The sequence below is a fragment of the Culex quinquefasciatus genome, chromosome 2, assembly GCF_015732765.1.
Source record: "Culex quinquefasciatus strain JHB chromosome 2, VPISU_Cqui_1.0_pri_paternal, whole genome shotgun sequence".
Lineage (NCBI taxonomy): Eukaryota > Metazoa > Arthropoda > Insecta > Diptera > Culicidae > Culex > Culex quinquefasciatus.
In genome coordinates, this window is record NC_051862.1 from 169,055,320 (window position 1) to 169,068,491 (window position 13,172).

General features: G+C 40.8%; 1 protein-coding gene and 1 long non-coding RNA gene across 6 annotated transcripts in view; both read left to right on the plus strand.

The window, feature by feature from the left end:
• LOC6031374 (nuclear receptor-binding protein homolog) overlaps nucleotides 1–1,625 on the plus strand; it is a 96,882-nt gene extending 95,257 nt beyond the window's left edge. For 2 of the 5 annotated variants that reach the window (XM_038251945.1, XM_038251947.1), the window contains exon 12: nucleotides 1,005–1,396. In XM_038251945.1, coding sequence (XP_038107873.1) covers nucleotides 1,005–1,396 — 392 coding nt within the window. Of the gene's footprint in view, nucleotides 1–80; nucleotides 530–1,004 lie in introns of those variants that run through there. The other 3 variants (XM_038251948.1, XM_038251949.1, XM_038251950.1) reach the window with 2 other exon arrangements.
• Nucleotides 1,626–7,475: 5,850 nt separating this feature from the next.
• On the plus strand, nucleotides 7,476–8,100 carry LOC119768023. The gene is made up of 2 exons (XR_005277861.1): nucleotides 7,476–7,673; nucleotides 7,728–8,100. It is a non-coding gene; the product is annotated as an uncharacterized LOC119768023 (long non-coding RNA).
• Nucleotides 8,101–13,172: the final 5,072 nt, after the last annotated feature.

The following is a 13,172-nucleotide window of genomic DNA, read 5'->3' on the forward strand; positions in this document are numbered from 1 at the left end:
TTTTGTAGTTTTGTCTGTTTCATCTTATTTTTTTTTCTTTGTCTTTGGTTCCCTTTCTCTCTCTCTTTCTGTTTTCCCAGTTGTGTTTTAATTGTCCCCGCAAAAACAAATCCAACACCGCCACCACAACCACCACCAACCAACCAACCACCCACGCTTACATACTCATGCGGCTAACTGACCCCGCCCACCCAGTGACTGAGTGAGAGAGTCTCTGAGAGAGAAACAAAAACAAGCCCGAAATGATTCTCCGAAACAGTGTATATGTGTTGATCATATATCGTCCTATTATTTGTACGCTCACGCAACGCACACACACACACACTCAAAACGCGTACGCTCGAACGCGGTTTAGCTATGATTTTTATTTAGCCGAGGAATAATTATTTATTTAGCTGTGCAAACTGTCCTGTAGTATTATTACGCGTGTGCGAAGCGACAATTTTGCGTATGCATCGAAGTAGGAGTTAAAACAAGCTAAAGATACCGAAAAACAAAACAAGAGAAAAAGCTAAATGTAACACAAAAACAAACACGAAAAGAAAAGTTAAATAAAAAGTATGATGAAAATGCAATCAGGCAGACGAAATATATACAAATATATATTTATTATAATTTTTATCTTGGTTTCTTATTATTGTAGACGTACTTTTTTTGGGGTTTCGTTAAAATTATGATTCTGTTGTTGTCCGTTTTATTTTTCCCTCCTGTGTTGTTTCATCGTTGTGTGCCAAACTGCGTCTTTTTCCGTACTTGTAGTAGCTTAGAAATGTGTGACGTCACAACGTCACATCTTTTGCAGCAATGAGGGTGTAAAAAGAGAGAGAGATAAACAACTCTCTCTCTTTCAGAGCGCGTTCGGAGAGAGTTATTTTTCACTGAGAGAAAAGATCTCTACAAGTACGGGAAGAGAACATAACCAATTTCAGCACAATTGAAAGAACATTTTGTGCAATTTCAACTATCAACATGCTAATCTCGCCAAATTTCCCTCCCACCGCCAGGTCTGGAACGTGGCTGGAAGGTCGCGGATGCCGCCGCGGACTCCCTAGTGACAATGCCGGTCATTATGGAAACGTCCGGCGTCAGCGTCAACAGTCTGGACGCGAGTCTGCTCGCCAGTCTGGACGACGCCGAGGAGGCCCGTGAGCACCAGGACGAAGAGCTCGAAGCTCTGGAACGGGCCGCGGCCGTCGACGACGACGAATGTCCCGAGCCAACGCGGGCCTTCAACAATGTCGAGCACGACTGCGACGACGGTGAGTACCGAAGAAACAGCAGCACGTCATCTGCGCTGCCCGGCCGGAGATCGGCCCGACCCTCCCGAACTTCCATTGACCCGGAAGGCGAGCTGTGCCGTAGTGAGACGATCGAATCGTACGAGGCTACCGAGTAATAAGGCATAAACTGAATAGAGAGAAGAAAAAAACAACTACCACTTAGTCGTCGTCTGTAAGGTAACGAGAGAAGCACTCCCCTACCACGTAAGCATTATTTCTATTTTGTACATTAAAGGATAAAATGAGACAAAAAGGATATCAAATGAATTGCTATGTAATTACATAAACAAAAACAACCAACACTTAAATGGAAACAAATAAAAACCACTCAAATACGTACACAAACTTAATCATGCCATTGATGCAAGGAAATAGACACAAGCCCAGACGAAGACGAAAAAAAACGGAAATGATGTTCAGTTTTGCTTGAAAATAGTCGTCGTTCACTAAATGTAGTTTCGTTCTTTAAAAATTGCAAATCTTCTTGTGAGAGAGAAAATGCTATACAATTCTCTCCGACAAAATAGCCTTTTGGTACGTTCTCAGCTGTTTTGTTTTTATTTGCTCGCGCTCTCTCACAGAAACTTTTTGAGAGAGTTAAACAAAACGAATGGTTTAGAAGAGAACATGATGCTCCTTCAAAGAGAACTCGATGGTCGATTTATTGTTGGATTCGCTTCCTTTGACATAATCGCATCACAAATGCGCCCTTTGCGCCCGGATTGCGTTGCTCTCTTTTAAAACTCTGGAAGAGAAAATAAAGCTAAAGCATCGCAAAGCAATGTACGGAAACGCGATTTGATCAGAGAGATTTGGTGCCACTCGCAATCTCTTCGAAATTTCAAGAAATTCACTCCCAGCTCTTCAAAAGTCTTAGTAAAAAGTCCTTTCCGCCTTTTTTAGACTGAAACAAAAATATTTCTTTTATTTTTCTTTTATTCTCTCTCTTTCTCTTCCCTAGAAATTTTCCTGCTAGAGACGTGCTTAAAAGCGACTCAAATTGAGACAGTTTTTAAAATTCTAATACTCTTTCCGACATTTCCAGATTATTATTTTTATTGATCAAAATTTATTTGGCTGTTTTGAATACCCTGCCTCAAGGCGGTTTCAGTAACTCTAAAAAAAAACAAAAAAAAAATGTTTATAGGACTTAAAAAATTTATTTTGCATTTTTCCTGTGCATTCCTTTTTATTACTCTCTTTCTCAGAATCAGTGTGAGAGAACAAGCTCGTAGAGGTGAAGATGCGATTCGGTGAGAAAGTTTGTACCTTTCTCAATCACTGCGGAGTGGAATGTTTGTCTTGATTTTCTCTTCAACTCTCTTTTTTCAAATCAACTGAACCATGGAAACTTCGCTCTTTACTTTCTTTCACTCTCTTCGATGAAAAAATGTGCACTAGGAAATTATTTTATTTATCAATTTGTCAAAAAGAAGGGAAATTGTATCTCCAATGTTTTTCGGATATTTTTTTTTATCCTTTTTTTAACTTTTAATTTGGTAGGATTTGCGTAAGAAAAAAATCCGTGGAGAACAAAAAGAGAAAAAATATCGCAGAGTAAGAACACTTAACATGGCGGGAGAGGTTTTATGTCGCTCTCAATCTCTTCGAAATTTCAGGAATTTCGCTCTCAGTCATTGTATCAGTCGAAAGTCGCTCTGATCGGTATCTGACTCTGAAAAAAAAATCTGTTGAATAGAAAAAAAATGTTAAAAGCTTTCGATAATAATTTTAGACAATATTTCTGAATCCATTTTTTCTGGAACGGAAAATAACTAGTGAACGGTCGAATTTTTTTTTTCTTTGAAAATTGACATCCAACAGTGCAAAAACGGAACAACAAAACATCAAAACTGTAGGGAATTTGAAAATAAAACGCGAACTTTTGAACAAAAACCTCTCTAAATCAACACACACCCCAGGCATAGTCAATCGTCTCAGCCCGCGAATCGGAAGCAAGCACTTCCACGTGTAATTATAAAAGTCTAATCAAGAAGTCGTCAGCAGTATAAACAAAACGAAAAATAGTAACAGCAGCCGTTTTTAAACAAATAAAATGCACGGAAAGCAACGCGAAGACTCTTTTTTTCCATGGCTGGTGGCAACATTGTAAAAAATAACAGTAAAAGCCGAGCTCTTTTAAGTAAACGTACGTATTACAAACATTGAAAGGGGGAAATCGCCGTAGGTCAGTTCCAAGATCTGATCGGACGCGCGCTGATTATTGTGGTACGTGGGTGCGCGCGAGTGTGTCTGTGTGCTTCGTGGAATGTGTGGGTATTTGATCTGGTGTGTGAGGATAAATTGGAAAAGAAAATGAAATCAAATCGAGAACGAGAGAGAGAGAAACAAGAGGACAGTTATTTAACTCTATGATAGTCATTAAACTACGAAAAAAATAAAACATCCAAGAAAACAAAGTCAGCTTGTGAGCAGCAACACAAAAAACGCGTGAAATTAATAAAACTGCAAATAAAAAAATCATGAATGCAAAGCAAACAACAACAAAAAAAACAGCAAAAGGCGAATCAGCTGTTTGTATTCCCAACACACACACAAAGCTATTTAGGAAGAGAACCGGAAGAAATCGAAAGACCATATTATTAGTCTGAGAAAGGCCAACGTTGTTGTCGCGCGGATTGTGGATAATGAATAAAGGAATATGCGAAAACAAAAAATCGGAACGGAAAGAACACAATTTGTGGAAGACTATGGCGATCTTATTGGCAGCGGTGGCTTTTTAGTTGCCGAATAGTTTTCTTTTGAAAAGATATCACAATTCCCTTCAGAGATCAAGGATTTGAGCTGAATACGGCCAAGAATATAGAGCAATTTAATCGTCGTTTTTGTGGTTTCTTGTCACATGGTCATTTGTTGAAAAAATGACCCTTCAGTGTAGGTGTAGAATGTAGAATCGAAAAGTAAATTAAATTTCCCTTAAAATGACATGTTCCAAAAAATTTTACAGTTGAGTAACGGAAAATGGCAGAATTTTGAAAACATTTTTAGTGTTTTTTTTTTCGATGAAAAATACGATTTTTCGGAATTCTGAGTACGCTATCAAATCGGGCGTCTAATTTTACATAAAAGTCCTTTTGACACCAAATTTCTATCTCATCGCCGTTTCAGGCTGCAAATTATTGAATTTTACATAAAAGTCCTTTTGACACCAAATTTCTATCTCATCACCGTTTTAGGCTGCAAATTATTGAAAAACACCTCTTTTTTCGCATGTTCAAAACTGAAAGGGGTCGTACCGCCCCTCCGTCACGAGATATTAAAAAATGGACCTCGGATTCGTGATCAGGGACAAAAGATACCTCTTAGGACAAAGTTTCACGCACAGTTTTTGTTTATGTACGGTCAAACATTTTTTTTTTTCGATACGTTTAAAAGGCGGTTGTAACAAGATAGCATACATACATACCATTGTAACTATTATTTTTAAAAAGACAGTTCTGTTCCTTATTGAATGAAAACCCATGGTCCTGGGTCTGGATGAGGTTCCATTTCCAACGCAGATTGCGGTCAATTCAAGGGTCCATATGCTGAGACGTGTATTCAAATATCTCCTCTCTCTGCAGCAAAAGAAATTGACTGTCTCGTCGCCGGTTAAAGTTTCATACTCAATAATAATATTAAAACATAGATTATCCTGAAACAAACATACTTTTATAAATTTAATAAAAAATGCTTCAAAAACTACCAAAACAAACCAACATTTGACAGGTAAATTTCTGTTGTAAATGTTTAAGCCTACCTTGATAACCTGACAGACTTGCCTTTATTGATGGACAAATAAAGCCAGGTCAGTACCAGCACGAAAATTTACCAAATTAACCTATAAATTTTTACTTTTTCAAGTCAAAATTGGAGTAGGGGTATTATTTAAACCAATATTGAAATAATTGTTGAAAAAAATATTTAAAAATTGTTGATTAAAAATGTAAAAAAAAGGTGAAACATTTTTCGAGCTTCTCATGGCGTTATCGCAGCACTCACTTTTTACATATGGGACGGACTAGATTCGAGCGGCAGTAAAGTGTGTCATAAAAAAGATACACAGTTTTCAAAAGTAGTGTATTGAAATAATCAGCGAAACTCAAATTATCTGCCAACATTGCCAAATGATCCAGGATATACAAAACAGACATGATTATTCTTATATTTTGTAAACCATACTTAAAATCGAAATGTTCAGAAGACATTATTAAGTTAAGTTGCACCCGAAATCCTCAAATACACTAAACCCCCGGTGGTTAGTAACTTTTTCATTTGACACTTTTTTAGTTTGTACCCCGTTGGATGGTCAAAGTCAAACTAAAAAGTGTCGAACTGTCACTTTTAACACGGCGCTCACGCATACTATCAAAACAAACGTTTGGTAGTGTTTGTGAACTTCGTGTAAAAGGGGTGTCAAACTAAAAAAGGACCCCGTTCGTTTGACAACAGTTGGTGTCAAACCATCGGGGTTTGAGTTTATATCATATTTTATAAAGATTCCGCTTGACTTGGCAGTGTTGGCAAAAAGTATGATTTTTACCGAGTATTTTAAAATGTCTCTCTTGAACGCTCTGTAAGTTTTGTTAGAAGCAATTTAGCACCTTACTGTCTTCGGGAGAGTTGTTCAGTACAAAGAGTACAAAGAGACCCAAAAAATGTGTTGCTGAAAAAGACAATTTTCGATTCCACCCTAGTGAGCCATCCATATGCTGTTGTTGTTAATAAAATAAGTTGTTTTAAAAAATCGACCTTTTGTCCATCCGACCTTTTGTCATACATTCATGAGTTTGGAAGTGCTAGATTTCCTTCAATTATTTGTACATTCCAAGTATTGATGTTCACATCCGTGTTAGGGAAGCGCTTTTTCGCGGCAAGTAGGCGTAGCGATGTTTGAAATGACAGCGTTTTTGGAAATATTAGAATTGTGGTTTGGTTGAGCGCTTTAAAATTAAAAAAAAAAAGTGATCAGAAATGGTTTTTAATCGTATTTGTAACCGTTGTACACAAAAATTGACAAAAATGACTGCGCAGGCTCAATTTGAGGGGAAGCATGAATTTTGGGGTCTCCAGAAACACGTCTGGATTTTTTTTTGAAAAAAATCCAGTTTTTGCTTTTTGAGTGTTTTTGAAACCGCCTTGAGTCAGGGGTATTAAAAAACATCCAAAAAGCAAAAACTGAAAATTTGGTTTATTGGTCCTTTTCAAAAAAAAACTCCAGACGTGCACTTTGAATTTGGTTTTTCTCCAAAGTTTGTATGCAGAATTAGGAGAGAAATTAAATTTAAAAACACATTTTTCTCTTAAAACTACACAAACTGTAACTCTGGAGTTGTATAGTTAATTAGCTGTTTGTTTTTAATCTCATAGTTCGATCTAATAATTTATTATTATTGCTATTATTGGAGGGCCTCGTGGCGCGGTGGTTAGCGGCTTTGGCTGCCGATTCCTAAGTTGCTATGGGGCGCGGGTTCGATTCCTGCCTTATCCTCATGGCCTTCTATCGGATGGGGAAGTAAAACGTCGGTCCATTTGCGTAAAAGAGGTTATGGGTGACTCACCAGAAATAACCTTCGGACGCCTAGAAATGAGCAGAAACTTGCAACAGAGCCCACAAAAGACCCGGGGTCGTTAAAGTGTGGATTGCTTTGCTTTTTTTTGCTTCCATATAAAAAACGTTTCTTAATCCACCTTTTGGTGGTTGGTGCCTTCCTCTCATATATATATATATAGTATTTTCTAAACATATAACAGCTGGACAACGAGTTTAGGCAAAAGGCATTCCATCTTGTCACTTAACATAATATTCCCACCCCTACCAACTCCGAGCAAGCCGCGTGTAATCGGCTCCTCATGAGCTTTATCGTTTTGAACAATAATATCAGCCATCTAAACTTATTTTAGTACCCTATTCAAGTTTAATTTAAGGACCCAATCAACGGATTTTCATAAACTTTGGGAGCGTTCTTTTATTACGTAATGCAGTAGGGGGAGAGGGGAGGGGGGTCGGAGGTCGTGTTACGCTCCATACAAAATTTTTAAAATTTGTATGGAAACTTTGTTACGAGGGGGCGAGAGGGGGTCTAAAAATCTGATTTTTGCGTTACGTAATAAAAGAACGCTCCCTTTGATCCCTTCAGAAAATCTCACCCGCATTGGAAACGAATCCTTCTCACCAATCCGGTTTGACAGCTCTACTGTCACGCTAAAAGTCGGCCTGATTTCAAAATTTTTGTGGCTGCTCGAAGTTTCATTCAAATTAAAATAAAATCCTCCCAAAATGGTCAACAAAACCAACTCCAACGACCACGAGCCCACAGACAATAAGCGCAGGCATTCGATCTCAGTGTCGGAACCGTACCGACGAAGCTCCACGGAGGAAATCTATACACGGTGAGTTTCAAACACATTTTGAAGAAGTTTATTTACATTCAAGTCTTCCGGCAGAACACGGTCGCTTTCGAGCAGCAGGAAGCGGCCAAACACAGTCCGGAGGCCGACTCGAAGCTGTTCCACGCGACCTGCGATGAGCTGCACAAGTTATTTGACGTGATTGTGACGCTGAAGGAGGAGGGAGCGGCATCGGAGGAGGTTCAGTGAAGATTGCGGAGAAGCGGATCGAGGGTTCGTTGGCGAGGAACCAACGGCGGCTGTGTTGAAAATGGCCCAGTGTGCGCACTTTTTGTACGAGAATTATAGGAGAAACCGAAAAAGGACATTTGTAACTGTATCAAGTGAAAATTATGAATGAAAAATAAGATGGTGAGAAAAAAAAATCAATTTAAGTCGTAAAATAAAGTTGAAAAATGTGAAATCGGAAAAATTGTTTTACTTATGGCTTATCGGCATTTAACTATTAATAGGGTTATCCGATCATCAATATAACAGTCTCATTTGAAAGGTCTTAAAATTATCAGACTAACGCTTGTTCGGACGATGGATCCGGACATCATTTCATCAAAATATCAGAGATCCGGCCTCCAAAAAGTGTATACACAACACTTGAGTGCTCATTACTTTTGATAGGGTTATCAGATCTTCAATGTTTTGGGCTCATTCGAAAGATCTTTCAATTGTCCAACTAACCACGGATCGCATGATAGATCCGGACAACTTTTCCATCAAAATATTTGAGATCCGGCATCTGAAATGTGTACAAATGACACTTAAGTGCTTATAACTTTTGATAGGGTTATCAGATCTTCAATGTTTTGGGCTTGTTGGAAAGGTCTTTTGATAACCTATCCAACGATGGGTAGCATGATAGATCCGGACAACTTTTTCATCAAAATATTTGAGATCCGGCATCTGAAATATGTACAAATGACACTTAAGTGCTTATAACTTTTGATAGGGTTATTAGATCTTCAATGTTTTGGGCTTGTTGGAAAGGTCTTTTGATAACCTATCCAACGATGGGTAGCATGATAGATCCGGACAACTTTTTCATCAAAATATTTGAGATCCGGCATCTGAAATGTGTACAAATGACACTTAAGTGCTTATAACTTTTGATAGGGTTATCAGATCTTCAATGTTTTGAGCTTGTTGGAAAGGTCTTTTGATTACCTATCCAACGATGGGTAGCATGATAGATCCGGACAACTTTTTCATCAAAATATTTGAGATCCGGCATCTGAAATGTGTACAAATGACACTTAAGTGCTTATAACTTTTGATAGGGTTATCAGATCTTCAATGTTTGGGCTTGTTGGAAAGGTCTTTTGATAACCTATCCAACGATGGGTAGCATGATAGATCCGGACAACTTTTTCATCAAAATATTTGAGATCCGGCCTCTGAAATGTGTACAAATGACACTTAAGTGCTCATAACTTTTGATAGGGTTATCAAATCTTCAATGTTTTGGGCTCATTGGAAAGGTCTTTCAAATACCTTTCTAAAAATGTATAATCAGACGGGTTTTCTTACAAAAACCACCCTTTTTACAATCTTTCAAACTTTAGCCGGAATCGTTTTTTGCCTTCCTCACCTTACTGAGGAAAGGCTATAAAATCACTCGAAAAATGAACTTTCTAATTAGACCTCCTAGACCTACCTTCATTTGTACATATCGACTCAGAATCACCAGCTGAGCAAATGTCTGTGTGTTTGGCTGTATGTAGACATGTGTACCAAATCAATGTCACTGGAATATCTCGTCACAGGCTCAACCGATTTTGGCCGGAATGGTTTTAATCGATCTGTCTTAACGTCCCCTACATTGCTATTTAAAATCAAGTTTGATTAAGTATCTTAAAAGTTATGTTAAAAAAACTGTTTCATATAAACATAAAATTTTGGTAAAAAGGGTGGTTTTTTCAAGAAACCTTCACATACTATATATTTTTAGAAAGCACTTGAGAAGACCTTTCAGGTGGATTGAAAAAAAAGTGATTAGACTTACCTATCCAAAGTTATGAGCACTTAAATATCAGTTGAGAAGAATAACATAACCTCCTTGTTTTTTTCTACTTTTGTTTTGGTTTTCAAATTCGGATGTACAGGGTGATCCAACTAAAAATTGTGAAATGGAAGTCGATGATCGATGAATAGAGCTGTGCCTTGTATTCAATAAAGTACCCCCTCGAGTACCCCAAAGAAGATTACTTTTTAATCATACCCAAATGCGGAATAAAACAAACTACGGAACATTTTTTATTACGCAAAGCAGATTTTTTCGTCTCCTTGCGATCAAGCAAGACCGAATCGGTCCCTAGGGGGGTGACTTTTCGGTTCAGCCGGAGCTGGAACCTTGAGCTTGGGGCTGAAACCTCGAGCTCGGAGCCAGCACCGAGCTGGAACCGTGTCTGAAACTTTGATTAAAAAGTAGCCGATTTTTGGAAATCAATTTAGCGTGCATCGCACATGAGCTGTCACTGTCAGCCAAAAAAAAGCAAAACAATCCCAACCCGTTATTTTCCTGCGAAGACGCGTTTTTTTTTTTCGGACAACCCGGATGCCAAGCGGTCCCCATCGGATCCCAGCTGCTGACCACGATCTGCCCTAAGCACTAACTAGAGCAGTGCTCAATCAACTTCAACTGGTGTTTCCTGTGCTGCAAGGGCGGAAGTTTCATCTGCTCAGAAACCTGCCTGACGACGTTCCACCTCTTGTGCCGCCAGTTTAACCAGCCGGAGAGTCGTTACATCTGCGAAGAGTTCGATTCCGGCCGAATGCCGCTGTACGACGAGATCGTCTGGGCCAAATATTCCTTGTTCTGGCCCGTGATTGCGATGGCGACTTGGACAGCGTGACGGACCTGAAGCGGTCGGGCATCATGGAGCGGTTCAACGGGGCACTGCGCTTGGCACGGCAGATTTTCGAACGGCTGCAGGCAGAAAAAGCTCACACCCAGAAATCGGCCCCGGACGATTTGAGCTTTAAACTGCCGATGTACGTGAAGATCAAGTTCAACAAGAATGTTGCTCCGCTGAGAGGGCGCAACGCGGCCAGATACGAGGAGGTGAGTTTGTCGAGAGGATGGTTTTCCGTATCAATTGTTATATCAGATTCTATTCTATTTCAACAGGAGGACTCGATCTGTGAGTGAACATCGTCGGACACGGACCCGTGCGGGCTGGAATCGTATTGCATTAACCGGGCGCTGCTCGAGGAGTGCAATCCAAAGACTTATCCAGCTGGCGATAGTTGCAAGATCCAGTGCTTCAAACGAAAGCAGTACCCGGCACTGGCGGCCAAACGGATCTGATCGCACAGGAGGACATCCACCAGGGTCAGTTTCTTCCTGACGATGAACACGGAGTTGACAACCGACTCGGGGCCCAAAGGCAACATGGCCCGGTTCATATACCACTCGTGCGAGCCCAACTGCGAGACGCTGCTGTGGAAGGTCGGCGGAAGAAAATACGTGGGGCTGTTTGCCCTCAAGGACCTCAAGGCGGTAAATTCTCAAAATCCCGGTAAAAACACTTCCTACAACTAACTCTTATTACTCGTTTTCACGCCAGGGCCTTCAACTACAACTTTGAGACGTTCGGCGACTTGAAGAAGATCTTCTAGTGTGGTGCGGGCAAGTGTTCCGAGCTGATCGTCAGCCAAGGAACTGGAGTTAGTAGGCCACAACGGTCTTGCGCGACAGCTCCTCCGCCACCCACGCCTGCGGCAAAGTACCTTGCGGAACCATCCCGCCCAACCTCAAAGACCCTCCCAGCTACGGTTTGCGGGTTCAGATCAGGAGAAAGATATTCTGAGAAATTGCATTAACGGATCCAGAATTAATTCACATCTTACAAGCAAGAGTTTTGTTTTTCGGTTCAAAGAACAGAAATCACTCACTCATCGCCGAGCGAATCTTAGCCGACTGGAGCACGCAACACGACTTGCTCAATCGCTCCACCCAGCGACACAAATACTTCGTGAATTTCTTTCATTTCTTTTAACACATAAAATCGACAATACAATAATAAAATATGATAACAACAATAAAATAACAATAATAAAATATGATAAGGGGGTGAGTGGGGTGGTTGGTCTAAGATGACCAGCGTGTTAAACGTTTAAATAAACGGCGTTTAACTTAACGGAATCGTTAATCGTTAAAATTAACGTGAACGCGAACGGAGCCTACGTTGATCTGAACGTGAACGTGAACGGAGCACGTTAATTAACGCGTTGATCCTTTGAGGCCCCGACTTCGAGGGCCTGTATCTCCCAAACGGTAACATCTAGCGGGTTACTTCCAGTTGCATTTCACGGGCATTAACTGTGATTTTGTGTTCCCGGTGAGGTAATTTGTCCAAAGTGGCCACCGGATCAACCCGGAACATCCGTCAAGCAGGTTTTTTAAAGCTTTTGTCATTCAATCGACATTTGAGCTAATGTTATGAAACGTTATTTGTAGTACATAGGTATACTGACTATATTGGGTCAGTTCAGGGTATCTGTGGCCACTCCGGAACCGATTCCATGGTACCACGCAAATGATTCCGATGATTGTGATATTCAAAAGTCGACCTGTTGCTTATCAAACTTCGTAAAATTGAAATCATTAATCATCTATTATCATGCCGGTGTCCTTTGGCCCGATCGGACCACTCCGGAACCGTTTACCGGTGGCCTCGGAGGAAGTGTACTGAGTATAGAAAAAGTCTATCATGTGATATATCGTCTGGTGGTGAACCAATCCATCGAGGACTCCTCACCCTCCTCGAAACGTGGTGTCCGTACTCCATGACCTTAAAACGATGATCGGGGAGATTATCCGCTGGCTCCAGTGGGGTAGCCCCACTGTCCAATGGTGGAGATTACCCTTGTAAGGATGGCAGTGTCACTGGAAAGGATCAGATGTCGTCGATCAGACCGCTGGTTGTACTGATCGGACAGTCCCGGACGCACAATTCGAATAAGCCGCATGATGGTGGGTTCGATCCGGGAGGTAAACGTGGAGAGCATCGGCAAGTTGGTCACGGTTCGAGAAATCATTTAACGGTGCAACGAGATGAAGCAAATGATGACGGTGACCACGTGTCGAGGGAGTCCTCGCCGGATTGGTTAACCACGAGACAGTCTTCTGGTGGAAACGATAGTCGTGATGGAGGTGGCCGTGATAGGCCTCTTCCACCAGGAAGGTCTTGGTTCTGGGACTGCTGAGTGAGACGTTCCTGGAAGCACACCAGATCGTCTGTTCAGTGTTTGAACAGGTCCGAGGATGCAAGACGAGCTGACTCTCACGAGCTGCCACGGAAAGCAGCCGCCATCGCGTATCAAAACTCTGCACATGTCGCCAATACATCGCACTGTGCAAGTGCAAAATTCCGCTAATCACGCCGGAATGGTAAAAAAAAAACATCGGCACCGCGAGGCAACCGACGACCGCGACTCGGCGTTCATCGACGTTCAGCGATTGTTTATGCTCCATACGAAAAATAT